Source organism: Heptranchias perlo, chromosome 35, assembly GCF_035084215.1.
Source record: "Heptranchias perlo isolate sHepPer1 chromosome 35, sHepPer1.hap1, whole genome shotgun sequence".
NCBI lineage: Eukaryota > Metazoa > Chordata > Chondrichthyes > Hexanchiformes > Hexanchidae > Heptranchias > Heptranchias perlo.
Genome location: NC_090359.1, coordinates 27,715,241 through 27,730,605, shown reverse-complemented (window position 1 = coordinate 27,730,605; position 15,365 = coordinate 27,715,241). Strand labels below are relative to the sequence as shown.

The 15,365-nt window shown below is 46.1% G+C and overlaps 2 protein-coding genes across 4 annotated transcripts in view; one reads left to right on the top strand and one right to left on the bottom strand.

The window, feature by feature from the left end:
- Positions 1-4,811, bottom strand: part of LOC137302543 (G2/mitotic-specific cyclin-B3-like) — a 60,819-nt gene extending 56,008 nt beyond the window's left edge. For all 3 annotated transcript variants that reach the window (XM_067972285.1, XM_067972287.1, XM_067972286.1), the window contains exon 1: positions 4,401-4,811. The gene's annotated coding sequence lies outside the window, so the exon portion shown is untranslated. The remainder of the gene's footprint in view (positions 1-4,400) is intronic.
- Positions 4,812-5,095: 284 nt separating this feature from the next.
- polr2a (RNA polymerase II subunit A) overlaps positions 5,096-15,365 on the top strand; it is a 49,732-nt gene continuing 39,462 nt past the window's right edge. The window contains exons 1-2 of the mRNA XM_067972284.1: positions 5,096-5,397; positions 13,721-13,853. Coding sequence (XP_067828385.1) covers positions 5,311-5,397; positions 13,721-13,853 — 220 coding nt within the window. The 5' untranslated portion in view covers positions 5,096-5,310. The remainder of the gene's footprint in view (positions 5,398-13,720; positions 13,854-15,365) is intronic.

Genomic DNA, 15,365 nt, shown 5'->3' with positions numbered 1-15,365 from the left:
AAAAGTTAGGAGCACGGAAGAACGAAGCATACTGGATTAAGTGAAATGTTTCCTAATGTTATTGTGTCAGTCGTGACTCAGTTGGTAGCATTCTCACCTCGGAATCAGAAGGCTGTGGGTTCAAGTCCCAGAGACTTGAACACATAATCTAGGCTGACACTTCAGTGTAGTACTGAGGGAGTGCTGCGCTGTCGGAGGTGCTGCCTTTTGGGTGAGACGTTAAACCGAGGCCCCGTCTGCTCGCTCAGGTGGACATAAAAGATCCCACGGCCACTATTTGAAGAACGGCAAGGGAGTTCTCCCCGGTGTCCTGACTAACATTTATCCCTCAACCAACATCACAGATTATCTGGTCATTTATCTCATTGCTGTTTGTGGGATCTTGCTGTGCACAAATTGGCTGCCATGTTTCCTACATCACAACAGTGACTACACTTCAAAAGTACTTCAATGGCTGTAAAGCATTTTGGGACGCCCTGAGGTCCTAAAAAGCACTATGTAAATGCAAGTTTGTTCTTTCTTTAAGCGTACTGGTACTAATATGCTAAGACCGCAGTTATACTGCCACGTTGTCATCACTTGAAGCAGAAACAAATAAAGACACCCAGTTCCCAAGTCAGATCAGCAACATTAAAGCAAGAATGAAACCAGGAATTAGGGTTGTCAAACTATCTTCAGTTGACAGTATAACTTGCCTAAATATGCCTTGCGATAACCGAGATGCCAGTAGGAAAATATTTTCTTCCTTATGCTGATCAGCAATAGAATTCCTCGTATTATGCTCTGGTCAGACTACACCTTGGGTACAGAGGCAAGTTCTGGTAACTGAGACAGAAGGAAAACATTCGTGCCCTAAAGGCAGTTCAGAGAAGAGTCACGAGACTGAAGCTTAGCATCATAGGACTGAATTAGCAGGAAAGACAGGAGAAACTTGGGCTTTTCAGCCTTGAAAGGAGGCAATTGGGAGAAGACCCTACAGAGTATATAATGGCATAGAGAAGTCTAGATCATTGCTTCAAACTAAACCCCACAGCAAGGCAAGGGGACACCAGATGAACCTGGAGAAGGCAGGACGTCCTTTGCCACACAGAGTGACCATGGAACAGACTTCTGGGCAGGGAACCGGAGGCAAAAATCCTTCAATCGCTAAAGGAGCAATCAGACACGGTGACGATAGTGTCGGGAGGCAAAAAAGGTCGTTTATTTCTGGATGGAAGAACGAAAAATAAGCTGAGCAGCCTTCCCCATCTGTAACTACCTTAGGATTTATGCTCTTCCAAAAGAATGCATGAATCATGTAACATTCCTACAAACCTAAATTATAACAGCAAGAATGCAACAGTCACAAAGGTAAGTAATAGTGAACAAGACCATCCTTCCAATAGAAACCCACCCCATCGCAGCATCTGACTGACTCGAGTTATTGTTTAGTTACACGGACCAAAAAGATATTTGGGTCAGGATCATTAAAAGATTTTTTTTTTACAAATTCAGCTTGTATCCTTCAGAAATGTTTTTTTTTTAAAAACAAACTGTATGCTTGAGACACCCACATCCTAAATTTCAGCGACTCCTTGCTCTGTGCATGTTCCATATCATGACTGACATTTAACAAGATCCATCAGCGTGTGAAAGAATTGACAGGTGCAATCCTATAGGTGGGCAAGATGGAGTTCCAGCACTTACAATTACAACTTCAACAGATGGGGGAGGGAGGGGGGTGAGGCCACCTCTGCCATGTTCTGATCAAGCAGTGCGTATGGTTGTTGGGTAGAAAGTAGTCACAATGCCAGTCACGCCTGACAACGTAACTGTGCATATGTGTTTCACAACAGCTTTTCCAGCACACATTTCTGAGAAGATAGCTTGTACAGTTTTGGTCTCCTTATCTAAGGAAGGATATACTCGCCTCAGAGGCGGTGCAACGAAGGTTCACTGGATTGATTCCTGGGATGAGAGGGTTTCCTATGAGGAGAGGTTGAGTAGAATGGGCCTATACTCTCTGGAGTTTAGAAGAATGAGAGGTGATCTCATTGAAATATATAAAATTCTAAGGGGGCCTGACAGGGTAGATGCTGAGAGGCTTTTTCCCCTGGCTGGAGAGTCCAGAACTAGGGGGCATAGTCTCAGGATAAGGGGTCAGACATTTAGGACTGAGAGGAGGAGAAATTTCTTCACACAGAGGGTTGTGAATCTTTGGAATTCTCTACCCCAGAGGGCTGTGGATGCTCAGTCGTTGAGTATATTCAAGGCTGAGATCAATAGATTTTTGGGCACTAAGGGAATCAAGGGATATGGGGATCGGGCGGGAAAGTGGAGTTGAGGTCGAAGATCAGCCATGATCTGATTGAATGGTGGAGCAGGCTCGAGGGGCCGAATGGCCAACTCCTGCTCCTATTTCTTATATTCTTATGTAATCCCCTCCACTGATGCCTCTTTGAGCCACTCAGTAACTTCCTAGTCTGGAATGCAAGCAGGTGACTCTCTCTAAAGCCTCTTAACAATGCTGTGCTCTACCCAAACACAGAGATTTGGAAAAATGGGCCATCCTGATTCTCCCTCCTACCTGTGGGGAAGTACTTAGCCTCTGCTCAGCTTGTCCCAAACTCTTGTCAGGTGAAGAGAACACATTTTTGTTGAGTATGGGTATTAAGGGTTACGGAACCAAGGCGGGTAGGTTTAGGTAAGATACAGATCAGCTATGATCTAATTGAATACAGGCTCGAGGGGTTGAAAGCCCTCCTCCTGTTCCTACGTCACACACAAAACCATAGGTACAAACCCATGTCTGGGCCAAGTGATTTGGAGTGGCATGGTACCCCATGAATTTCAACATGTGTGTAGTGCGATTTGCTGTTTGACCACCGCAAATCTGCATTAAAAAGTCTCAAAGAAAGACTTGCATTTATACAGCGCCTTTCACAGCCTCAAAGCACATTACAAATAATGAAGTACTTTTGAAGTGTAGTCACTGTTGTAATGTGGGAAACACAGAAGCCAGCAAGGTCCCACAAACAGCAATGAGATAAATGACCAGATCATTTTTTTTTTAAAGTGATGTTGGTTGAAGGATAATTATTCGCCCATGACACCAGGGAGAACTCCCCTGCTCTTCTTTGAAACAGTGGCCGTGGGATCTTTTACGTCCACCCGAGAGGGCTTCGGTTTAACGACTCGTCCGAAAGATGGCACCTCCGACAATGTTGCAGTCCCTCGGTACTGGCACTGGGAGTGTCAGCCTGGATTATGGGGGTCAAGTCTCTGGAGTGGAACTTGAACCCAAAACCTTCTGACTCAGAGGCAAGAGTGATACCTACTGAGCCTAGCCTGACACCACAACCCAGTGGATCCCCAAAACTCCTGCAATAATCCCTGGAACCGCATTTAATAAGAACAGAATTTGACTTATTCAGTCACCATAAAACAGTGGCTATGCCTTGACCCATTAAAAGATGCTCTGTTCGATAAGATGTTAAAACATACATCAGTAGCGCAGGTAAGACTGTTGTAACAGGAACTAATTTAAGTACAAATTAAATTAGCCATAAACTATTTAACTGTATTGCAGTTTATTAAAATATATATTGTCATTCCTATTTTTAAAAAATGTAGCTGAGTTTTAGGTTGTTACACAACAGTACTAATTGTGGGCATGGGTTAGTCTAGAAGTGAGGATGTGGAGATGCCGGTGATGGACTGGGGTTGACAATTGTAAACAATTTTACAACACCAAGTTATAGTCCAGCAATTTTATTTTAAATTCACAAGCTTTCGGAGGCTACCTGGGAAGGAGGAAGCCTCCGAAAGCTTGTGAATTTAAAATAAAATTGCTGGACTATAACTTGGTGTTGTAAAATTGTTTAGAAGTGAGGAGTTTGTTTTGTAACAAAAAAATTTAAGTTTTACTTTAAATAAACTTACCAATTACAAGACTATTTTTACTACTAGACTTAGCAAAATTTGAAGCACCTCAGAAAACTTTTTTTTTACCTCTAAGACATTAATATTAAAAGTTTTTAAATTAACATTAAAACAGTTGTTAAATTAGCCACGAAATTAGTTCATCAAAAGGAATAAAATGCTACGACACAAGCACATTTTAACTGGAGACATTTGGTCGATTTTTTATTTTTATTTTAGTGAGAGGGACCAAGTTATATTACAGGAGGATTTTAGAAATAAACAATAAAAAAAAACTTATTTTAACAAACGTTTTACTTAGTTAAATAAAAAGATAAAACCCCCCTGTTCATTGTTGGTCAAGTGCTGCCCATTAACCACTTGCCACCATTTTCTCCAAACTAACAGGGCCGGGCCTCGGTTAGAATCATTTCGAACAAAATGTGTTTTAAACCCATAACTATTTTAATATGAACAAACCCGGGTCCTCGGCGATTTACCATTTCGCAGAATACCGTCCGTTCCTCAGATCCGATCGTCTTAACGCTGAAATGACCGAAAAACTCACGGGCAGGCCTACAGCGGATTTTCCTGCTAGACCCAACCCAACTGAATGCTGTTTTCCCCCCGGCATCTTCTTACGACAGCCCGGGGCTTCGATGAGGTAGAAAGTTTTCGATGAAAAGACACGAAAGTTACGGCTGGCCGACGAAAAACGTCAATTTAGACTTAATTCAATCCAATTGAGCCCTAAAATGCCACTTTAGGTTATAAATTGGTGATAAAAAGGCGCCCGGGAACGGGCGCTTCCGGTGAGCTCAGCCTAGGCCGCAGGCACAACAACACATCGAACCCGCTCGAGCCGACGTTTCTCGCTTTCTTCTCTCTCTGGGTCCGCCAAAAAAAACCTCTTTCCCTTTACTTCGGTAATGCTCGGGCATTTCCGTGGGACCGAGGGGGCGGGTTTCCGAAGTTTAATGCATGCAAGAAGCCGAACGGCGCGAGCCCCGCCGAACCCCGCCCACTTCTCCGAGCGGCGACCAATGAGCTGCGCGCCAGGCGCGTTCGGAAAAGCTGATTTCCATACGGCGAAGTTCGAGTCCCTGTGGCCGAATGGCGGAAACCCCGTAGCCGCTTGAAATCTATATAACGCGGAGCACAAGCCGGAGACTCTTCAGATGCGCTTTGAGCGCATTCGGTGTAGGAGGGAAAAAGGGGGACGGAAGGGAGGTGTTAGCGGGGAAATTAGTTAAAGGCTGTTATATGGGTTACAAGTCCTCTCAATCGATGAGTGTTGGTGTACCATTACGAGGCGGTTGTTAAAACCCGATTTTAATTCTTTTTTTTTGTTGAGGGGATTTGTTTTTTTTTCCCTGAAGAGACGCCGCTTGACTGCTGGGAGTTTGAACCATGCAAGGACCTCCTTCCGGGGACAGCGCATGCCCACTGCGCACCATCAGAAGGGTTCAGTTTGGCATCCTGAGCCCAGATGAAATGGTATGTGGTGGACTTTTTTGGGGGAGAATTTAAACAAACTTTTTAATAATTAAAAAGATACACGTTGCAAATTCCTGTTTAGACCAATGGATCTTTTTATAATTGCATTTAAACTTTTAATTTTATGTTGCTCTTTTACTGAACTTCCTGTAGTGTTTGATTTCCCCATCTATTTTTGAGTAGTTGGAAGACTGGTTTCTAAGACTTTTGTGACAAACCTGTTGAAATATGTAAGATCTTATTGTATTACGGCCTGCAGGGTTATATTTTTTTTTTGGGTTCTGCAAACTGAATGAATGGTTATCACAGTAAGTTTCAGAACAATCTGAAATGTCTTTTGAATGACTGCTTTTTGCTTTGAGTACCTTTTTTTTTCTCTCTCCTAGAACTGCTCTTTTTAGTAAGAGCTCAGACTTACAGGTGGCAAGTTTTTGGATTATTGCCAGCCAAGTGTTGATTTATCTAGAGAAAGTGGAGCCTTGTACACTTTACACATGCAGTTGCATAATCCTTCTTTCATAAAGGTTTAAAGGGACATTGTCTTGAAGAAGCAGTGCCCTTTTCACTGCGTTTTGAGTATCGTTGCCATGATTTGTTGCAATCAATTATTTGTTTTTACTGTAAATCTAGTAATTTTTGAGGGCCTTATTTAATGTTTTTTTATTTTGTGAAAATTAAACTCAAACGTTGTGCTCATGACAATGTTCCAGACATGCAGTTTTTTTTATATAATTTAAGCCTGTTTGTAAAATATTTGCTCTGAGAATTGACTTTACAGTGATGTACTGCCTCTTTTAAACACTAGATTTAAGAAACTCCCCAGTGTTCATTGCGTACAAAGCAGTCCTATCCCAGCTGAAGTTTGAACAGGCTGCATTTTTTTTTTATCTGCAACCCCCATTCATGCAGCAAGTTGGACCCTGACATTTGAATTGGTCCAGCTGATCTGGAGCAAGATGAAACCAGTTGGGTTTCAAATGTAAAGCTCTCCCCAGTGTCAGAACAGGAGTTGAACTGTCCACCAGCTCTTGAGGGGAGCTCCAGGTGGGGTCTCTTAATGCAGGTGACTGGGCAAGGAGAGTATAGGTGATGTGCCTTATTCAGCTTGCTTTTCTCAGTTATTTAAAAACAATTATAATATTCTGATGAGGTTGGGCTTGGGTGGCTTTAGATTGGCTACCAGGCTGATCAAGTGATAGCCTGTTACTGATGTCAAGGGTTACAGAACCAAGGTGGGTAGATGGAGTTAAGATACAGATCAGCTAGGATCTAATTGAATGGTGGAATAGGCTGAATGGGCTCCTCCTGTTCCTGTGTCACAGACCGTACTACCAGAGGAGGAGACTCCGCAGGGTAGCTTGGTATTGAGATAAACGCTTGACTTTTCTGGAGTTGAATTTGTTCTACCTTTTTCGAATTTAGAAAGTACTCTTGAATAAATCTCTTCTGTTTATCCCCCTTACGTTCCTTCCTTCCTCCCCCCCCACCCCCTCTCTTTAATTTCTGTTGTAACTGTACTTGGGCAGTTGTGGTAGGAGTGTCCACAGCTTATTTCAGTGTACTGCAAGATGATCTAATCCTCCATCTTGGACCTTCCATCGACTGGTACACCTCGAGTGTCTGAAAATCCTTGACATGATCGTGCTTCAACAGCAAGCAGAAGACTGGGGATTTTGGATTGTGTTGCAAGACTGATTATGTATTGATGCCAACATATTCTGAGAAAAGTTGCTTCACCTCACACTGTTTAATGTGCTAATATGTCCCTCGTGCAATGCTGTTAATTCGCCTGCTCAAATTGTCCTGGCATCTGTCAGACCTGTATGCACCAGTACTTCTCACTAGTATTATACAGCTCTAAATGTACTCTCTGGGCACAGTCTGGAAGGCCGGGATCTAGAATTGTATTATTCCGTTCTACTGGGTCTTGTATGAACAGACGCCATTGTACTTCACTGAAATCAAGGTGATAGCACTGGAGTGAAGCGATTTTTGTTTTAAATATGTAACAGATATGCAGAGAGCTGTTTTTTTTCTTTAGTGCTGGGATGCAGAATAATGTTGAGTCTCGTATGTGAGGAGCTGTAGACTTGTGGGAGATACAGTCCTGTCTCCGCAATGGCCATTGATGATTCAGCGTGTATCCTTGAGTTTGTGAAGTCTTTGTAGCTATTTGTTTATAATAAACAGACATTACAAATAAAACCTTTTTTTATGCTGCAAGTTTTTTCATGTCCTTTTCCCTATTCTCCTCATACCCCCACAATTGCCAGGTTTTTTTTTTAAAAAACCACTGTCATTGTTGGGCAGTATCCATTGAGATGCTGTGTAGCACCCGCTCTGATTTTATCCTTTTCATGTGGCGAGGCGGTGATTCCCAGAGCAAAGGCCCAATGGCATATTGTATTTCAATATCCAGCTTTCGAGGTGCAGGCCCATCTGAGGGATGAGGCTAAATTTAAAAAAGGGGGGGGTAGGCAGTAATTGCCCAAATACTACGACATGCATTTATAGAGCGCCTTTTAACATAGTATAATGTCCCAAGGCGCTTCACAGGACCGATTTTATCAAACAAAATTTGACACCAAGCCGCATGAGATACTGGGACAGGTGACCAAAAGCTTGGTCAAAGAGTTAGTTTTTAAGGAGCGACTTAAGAGGTTTAGGGAGGGAATGCCACAGCTTAGGGCCAAGGCAGCCGAATACAAGGCCGCCAGTGGTAGTGCGATTCACATCGGGGTGCGCAGGAGGGCAGAGATCTCAGGAGGGACGAGGCCATGGAGAGATTTGAAAACCAGGATGAGAATTTTAAAATGGAGGTGTTGCCGGACTGGGAGCCAGTGAGCGAGGTCAGCGAGCACAGGGGGTGATGGGTGAGTGGGACTTGGTGCGAGTTAGGATACGGGCAGCAGGGTTTTGGATCTTTTGTGAAAAATAAACACACTGGCTCCATTCTGGGTTCACTGCCTAGCCTTCTGTGGCTGACATTAAATACTACCTGTAGTCTTGCAGTTAATTCTCTCTCTGTCTGTGTCTTTCATACTTATGTACAAGAAATACTTGCAGATATGACCAGTTTAGAGAGAGAGATCCTGGAGTATTGCTTTAAAGGTGCGCTAGAAAACCTGCCTGAATATTTCAATTTGCAAATAAAGACACTGATATAAATATTCTCAGAACGCATCATTTGCAGGGGTCACCTGCAGCTCTTTCAAAGAGCCGGCACGATGGGCCGAATGGCTTCCTGTGCTGTATGATTCTATAATAGCTGGTGGATTCTGTCGAGCTGCAGCCGGTTAACGTAGATCCACGGTGCTGTGGAGTTACCGCGTTTTGCATTGTGGGGTAGATTTTTGGTGGCGGTGGAATGTCACGGGATTCTAATTTCTGCCCGTGGACTTTCCTTGCCGTCAAAAGTTTGTGGAAAATAAGCACACTGGCTATCTGATGGATTCACTGCCTAGCATTCTGTGACTGATATTAAATACTACCCATAGTTTTGTAGTGAATTCTCATTCTCTCCCTGTCTGTCCCCCTCGTGCATTTCTGGGGAGAAGCAGGGGGCGCTTTAGTGTGCATTAATCGACATAACATCTGGGGTGGACTTGCTCAGTCTACAACTGGAACAAAATTCCGTACTGAATATACTTCACCTCGAGCTCCCAAAAAAAAAATTCCCTGCTGTTATAAAGCAGCATTCATGTCATCTGTATGTTGTGTTCTGGGAGGCGAGACCATGTGTCGTTTTCAAGTGAAGCAGGGTTAGAGGGTTGGGGATAGTTGGGCTACAGTGCACAGATATAATTCAGTCCCCATTGTTTATATTTCCATTCTAAATTCCCATGTCCAGAATTATAATGGGAATTTCCTATGTAAACTTGTCACGTTGTAATTACAGCCTCCTGCCAGTGGTGGGGTTACAGTGCTTCCTGGAGGAGGAGGGAGTGTGCAATTGCAATCTGACCAGTTTACATGAGTAGTTTTTGTTGTGAATTCCTGTGTCTAGCTTTATAATTGGGGGTGGGGGAGCTAGTTGACAGGAAGTGGGGGAGATTTTAAACATAAGACACTCAGTAAATGTCCCCCTTGCTTTTTGCAGCACTCTCCCTGTCGCACCTTGTTGATGAGCATTATCTCCTCCGAATCGCTGTGAGCAGTGGGTCAAAATGGTACATGGGATGAGGTGCCAGGTGTAGGAGAAATTTTGAGATAACGGGACTTCACTTTTCCTCCCTTGAGCTGAGATTAGAGGAGGTTTGAGGTTTTTATACTTTCTGGTTTTGGGAGGGGTTTTTCAATTTACAGTTGGCAGGAAAAGAGGAATTGGGAGAGGTTTCTTTACGTGGAAGGTTGTTGGAGCACGAAATGCTTTGCCACAAGGAGCGGTTGAGGCAGAGACTCTGCCACCTGAGGGGGAAAATTGGATAAATATTTGAAGCCTAGGAAGGTACAGAGGGCTATGGGGAGAGAGAGCAGCACAGTGGGGTTAGTTTTGGATTGTGCTGGCACAGGATCGGTGGGCCGAGTGGCGACCTCCTGTGCCGTGTAAACCTCCGGTTCTGGCCGGTAACATTTATATATTAAAAAAAATATGTAATCTGGTTTCAGAAAGTTGTTTATTTTTGTGTAAAGTTACCACTTTCTCAGCAAACTGACACGAATGGCAGTGTCCTGTTGTACTGAACTCTTGCTTTGACTGTTCTCCATTGTGTAGAGAAGCTGAGGTTCCCTGAGCCAACGAGATTATGGGCCCACGCAAAAAAAGAAAGTGGGTCCAAGGATGTTGTCTGATCGCAGAGTCTGTTTCTGTGAAGTGAATATTGGGAGCGGAGCCCTGCGATTGCTTTCTGGGTCTCCGTATTACACGAGGGAACCTGCAGTGCTTGTTGCCCTGAATTAGGGTCCCGGGATACATGGGGTTCCCTGAGGGACAGTAGCGGGTGTGTCTGAGGTTTTACTCCTGTGTGTCAGCTACCCAAATGCTATTGGCATGAGTTGATCAGTCCGTCGATCCATATGTGAAACCTTCAACGGAAGAAGTTTCAGAAGTTTTTTATGAGTGCGCCTGATATGACTTGCAGCTTTCGGTCCCGTTCTGCATTCGGCTCACTGCATGTTTGACCTCCCTTCCTATATATATTTGGTAAAAGTGCCTCTGAAATTGTGTAAAGGTAAAGTGCCTTGAGGGATGGTGGGAGACGCATCCCTGGTTAACCATTGCAGAAAGGGCTGGAGTAACGGGCGATTGATGCTGTCTGGGGTGTTTTAAGTGTCCAGAAAAGGTTTTGTGGAGCGTTGAGCTTTGCATTTCATGTTACATCGAAACTACAGCACAGAAACGGGCCATTCGGCCCAACTGGTCTATGCTCCACACGAGCCTCCTTCCTCCCTACTTCAGCTCACCCTATCAGCATATCCTTCTATTCCCTTCTGCCTAATGTGTTTATCTAGCTTTCCCCGTTATGTTAGCAGTGAGGTACTGGCCTAGCAAGAGGTTGCTTGGTTGTCCATTTCTTCAGGATAGACTGCTGTATGAGGACCCAAAGAAGGGAAAAAATATCATGTGATTGAGATCTCGTACCGTTACAATTCTGAAAATTGAGAAACGGCCGTGTTAGCATATCCTTATGGCCCTTAGCCCAATTTAGAAACATATGATGGAATTCTGGTCGGCTTTTGGGACTCAAGCCAGCTGGACGATATTGATATAAAAACAGAGGATGCTGGAAACGCTCAGCTGGTCAGGTAGTGAGTGCGGAGAGAGAAACAGTTAACGTTTCAGGTCGATGACCTTTCATTAGAACTGGAAGAAGTTGGAGATTTAACCGTTTTTAAGGAAGTATAGAGCCAGGGAAAAGGGGGAGGGAGAAACAATGGGGAAGGTCTGTGATCGGGTGCAGGGCAGGAGTGATTAAATGACAAAAGGGGATGATCGTGCAAGGCATGGGGATGGTAATGGGACAAGTAAAGAAACAAAAGATGGGTCTGGAGGAGGAGTAAATGGTTATAGCAGAGCCATTACCAGTACCTGATCTAAAGTTGTTGAATTCAGTGTTGGGACTGGTAGGCTGTAAGGTGCCTAATCGAAAGATGAGGCACTGGTCCTCGAGTTTGCGACATTGATGCTGTTCGTATAACGATGTAAACGGGAACTTGGATCTTATGAGTCTCCTCTCTGATAATCTTTCTTCCCCCACCCCAAAAACAACTTGCTCTGTGATGTTACGAGGGCCACCCATGTATCCGCACCATCTAAACATGGGTTACATTGCTCATTAGTGCATATACTTTTCTAGTCTGAAGAAAATAACCTGCCTTTGTGGAGTGCCTATTCACATCTTCTAAAAGTCCCAAAGTGTTTTTATATCCAATGGTTGCTTTTCAAGTGTAGTCACTATTGCAATGTATAGAAAGGCAGCAGCCAGTTTACTACACAAGGTCCCACAAACAGCGGATGAACAAAATCACCAGTTAATCTGTTGTTGGCAATGTCAAAACTAATTAATCCAATAGGGAATTCAGGAGAAACTTCTTTACCCAGAGAGTGGTGAGAATGTGGAACTCGCTCCCACAAGGAGTGGTTGAGACGAATAGCGTAGAAGCATTTAAGGGGAAGCTCGATAAACACCTGAGGGAGAAAGGAATGGAAGGATATGGTGATAGGGAGGGAGGAGGCTCGTGTGGAGCATATGGGCCAGTTGGGCCGAAATGGCCTGTTTCTGTGCTGTATATTCTATGTAACACTCAACTGTACAGGCTGTGATGGCCGGTGTGTGACGTCGGTGATGGCCGGTGTGTGACGTCGGTGATGGCCGGTGTGTGACGTCGGTGATGGCCGGTGTGTGACGTCGGTGATGGCCGGTGTGTGACGTCGGTGATGGCCGGTGTGTGACGTCGGTGATGGCCGGTGTGTGACGTCGGAGGTGGCCGGTGTGTGACGTCGGAGGTGGCCGGTGTGTGACGTCGGAGGTGGCCGGTGTGTGCGGTCGGAGGTGGCCGGTGTGTGCGGTCGGAGGTGGCCGGTGTGTGCGGTCGGAGGTGGCCGGTGTGTGCGGTCGGAGGTGGCCGGTGTGTGCGGTCGGAGGTGGCCGGTGTGTGCGGTCGGAGGTGGCCGGTGTGTGCGGTCGGAGGTGGCCGGTGTGTGCGGTCGGAGGTGGCCGGTGTGTGCGGTCGGAGGTGGCCGGTGTGTGCGGTCGGAGGTGGCCGGTGTGTGCGGTCGGAGGTGGCCGGTGTGTGCGGTCGGAGGTGGCCGGTGTGTGCGGTCGGAGGTGGCCGGTGTGTGCGGTCGGAGGTGGCCGGTGTGTGCGGTCGGAGGTGGCCGGTGTGTGCGGTCGGAGGTGGCCGGTGTGTGCGGTCGGAGGTGGCCGGTGTGTGCGGTCGGAGGTGGCCGGTGTGTGCGGTCGGAGGTGGCCGGTGTGTGCGGTCGGAGGTGGCCGGTGTGTGCGGTCGGAGGTGGCCGGTGTGTGCGGTCGGAGGTGGCCGGTGTGTGCGGTCGGAGGTGGCCGGTGTGTGCGGTCGGAGGTGGCCGGTGTGTGCGGTCGGAGGTGGCCGGTGTGTGCGGTCGGAGGTGGCCGGTGTGTGCGGTCGGAGGTGGCCGGTGTGTGCGGTCGGAGGTGGCCGGTGTGTGCGGTCGGAGGTGGCCGGTGTGTGCGGTCGGAGGTGGCCGGTGTGTGCGGTCGGAGGTGGCCGGTGTGTGCGGTCGGAGGTGGCCGGTGTGTGCGGTCGGAGGTGGCCGGTGTGTGCGGTCGGAGGTGGCCGGTGTGTGCGGTCGGAGGTGGCCGGTGTGTGCGGACGGAGGTGGCCGGTGTGTGCGGACGGTGGTGGCCGGTGTGTGCGGACGATTCAGCCCGCAGACCTATTAGTTCCTCACTGCAGACCAGTTAGTTACTGGGTGACGTGTGTGAAGAAATACCCAGCACACGCTTAATGGGCCGAATGGGCCGTTTCTGTGCTGGTATTATCTAGCTTCCACTTAGAATCTTAAGTACATGAGGGCGAAAGGAAAAGAAGGCTATGCTGATAGGATGGGAGGAGGCTCGTGTGCAGCATATAAACACCAGCATAGACCATTCGGGCCGAATGGCCTGTTTCTGTGCTGTACATCCCATGTAATGTGATTGGGTAGGGATTCCTCTCGAGGGCATGTAGTTGTAGAATCTGACCCGCCCGTTCTGAAACGACTGCTCTTGCGGTGTAAAACCTCCTGTACCAGAGCGATGGCCCGAGTGTTTCGACCGAGACCGTTCGTGCTGAAATTGTCGGGCTTGATCGATTTGTTGCTCATCACCTTTTTTCTCTTTGCGTTTTTATTTTTTGTTCACAGAAACGAATGTCAGTGACTGAAGGAGGAATCAAATACTCCGAGACCACGGAAGGTGGGCGCCCAAAGCTGGGTGGGCTGATGGACCCACGGCAAGGCGTCATTGAAAGAACTGGAAGGTGCCAGACATGTGCAGGTACGAGGAAGGAAACGCCACAATAAAAAAAAGCCTTTTAAAAACAGCACTTTATTTTTGGTCCTTGCCTGTTTGTTTTACTCTTCCCCCCCCAAGGCCACTCCAGGAATGTCTGAGAATTAAGACTGCACAGTCCTTCTATTTGTTGTCATTCTTGTGCTGCACCATATGAGACAGAGAAATTTGGGCACTTGATTATTTGCTAACTTCCAGTATCCATTGTTTGGGGGGGGGGGTCCAAGGATAATAAAGGTTCCGGAATTACTGATAATTCTGAATTATGGATACCCTTTCAGCCCAGAGAAGCAAAATACTGCAGATGCTGGAAATCTGAAATAAAAACAAAAAAATGCTGGAAATATTCACACAGGTCAGGCAGCGTCTGTGGAGAAAGGAACAGAGTTAACGTTTCAGGCCGATGACCGTTATTCTGACCTAGAAGAAGTTGAAGATTAAACAGTTTTTAAGCAAGTACAGAGCTGGGGAAATGGAGGGGGGGGAGGGAGAACAAAAGGGGGAGGTCTGTGATAGGGTGGAGGGCGGAAGTGATTAAATGACAAAAGGGATGATGGTGCGAGGCACGGAGGGTGGGAATGGGACAGGTAAAGATACAAAAGATGGGTCCAGAGGAGCTGTAAATGGCAGCATCAGAATCATTACCCACACCTGCTGTTCCTCCGAAAGCTTGTGATTTTCAAATAAAACTGTTGGACTATAACCTGGTGTTGTAAGATTCCTTACGTTTGGAAAAAATGGGAGCAGTGGTTCTGATCTGAAGTTATTGAAATCAGTGTTGAGATCAGAAGATTGTAACGTGCCTCATCAATTAGGATACAGGCAGCTTAGTTATGGGAACAGGCCATTCAGCCCACTGAAGCCAATCCCTCAGTCCATTGCTCAGCTTCTTAACTTATGCAAATTTCCTGAGGGAGGTGATTAAACACAGAGAAAACTTCCACAATGGCAAAACCGAGCTTTGGATTATGCTGCTGTGCCTCCTCCCTAACCCGCTCTGCCTCGCTACGCTTCTAAACTCGTCCTCAAAATCCAGCGAGTCACCGGGTTTTGTGGTCACTTCACTCCTGCTGCTGTTTGGTATGTGTTTTCTCTGAGGGGTACCTCGTTACATTTTCTGCATTAAAGGTGTGTGCTACATTAATCGAGTTGTTTTCCTGAGTTACACTCCCCTCGATGCTGCGTAAACTAATAACTCGTCTGCCTAGGCCAAAATTTATCCTTCAACACTCAATGCTATTTCTAACGATATTAAACCCAACTTTTTAAAAGGATCTCATTGATTTAATACGTATCTTTGAACGTCTGTTTCACACCAACCACTTTGGGAGAGGGGTAATTCCAACAGAACTGGAACCTTGCACAAAATGCCCTGTTTTGCATTTATGTCTGGCAATCCGAGTATCACCTGTACCATCGCGCCTCATCTTTTCTCCAGTCAATTGGGCCTTGCTGAGATTTGAGTCACTGAATCATTCTGACACTGTCGAGTGCATC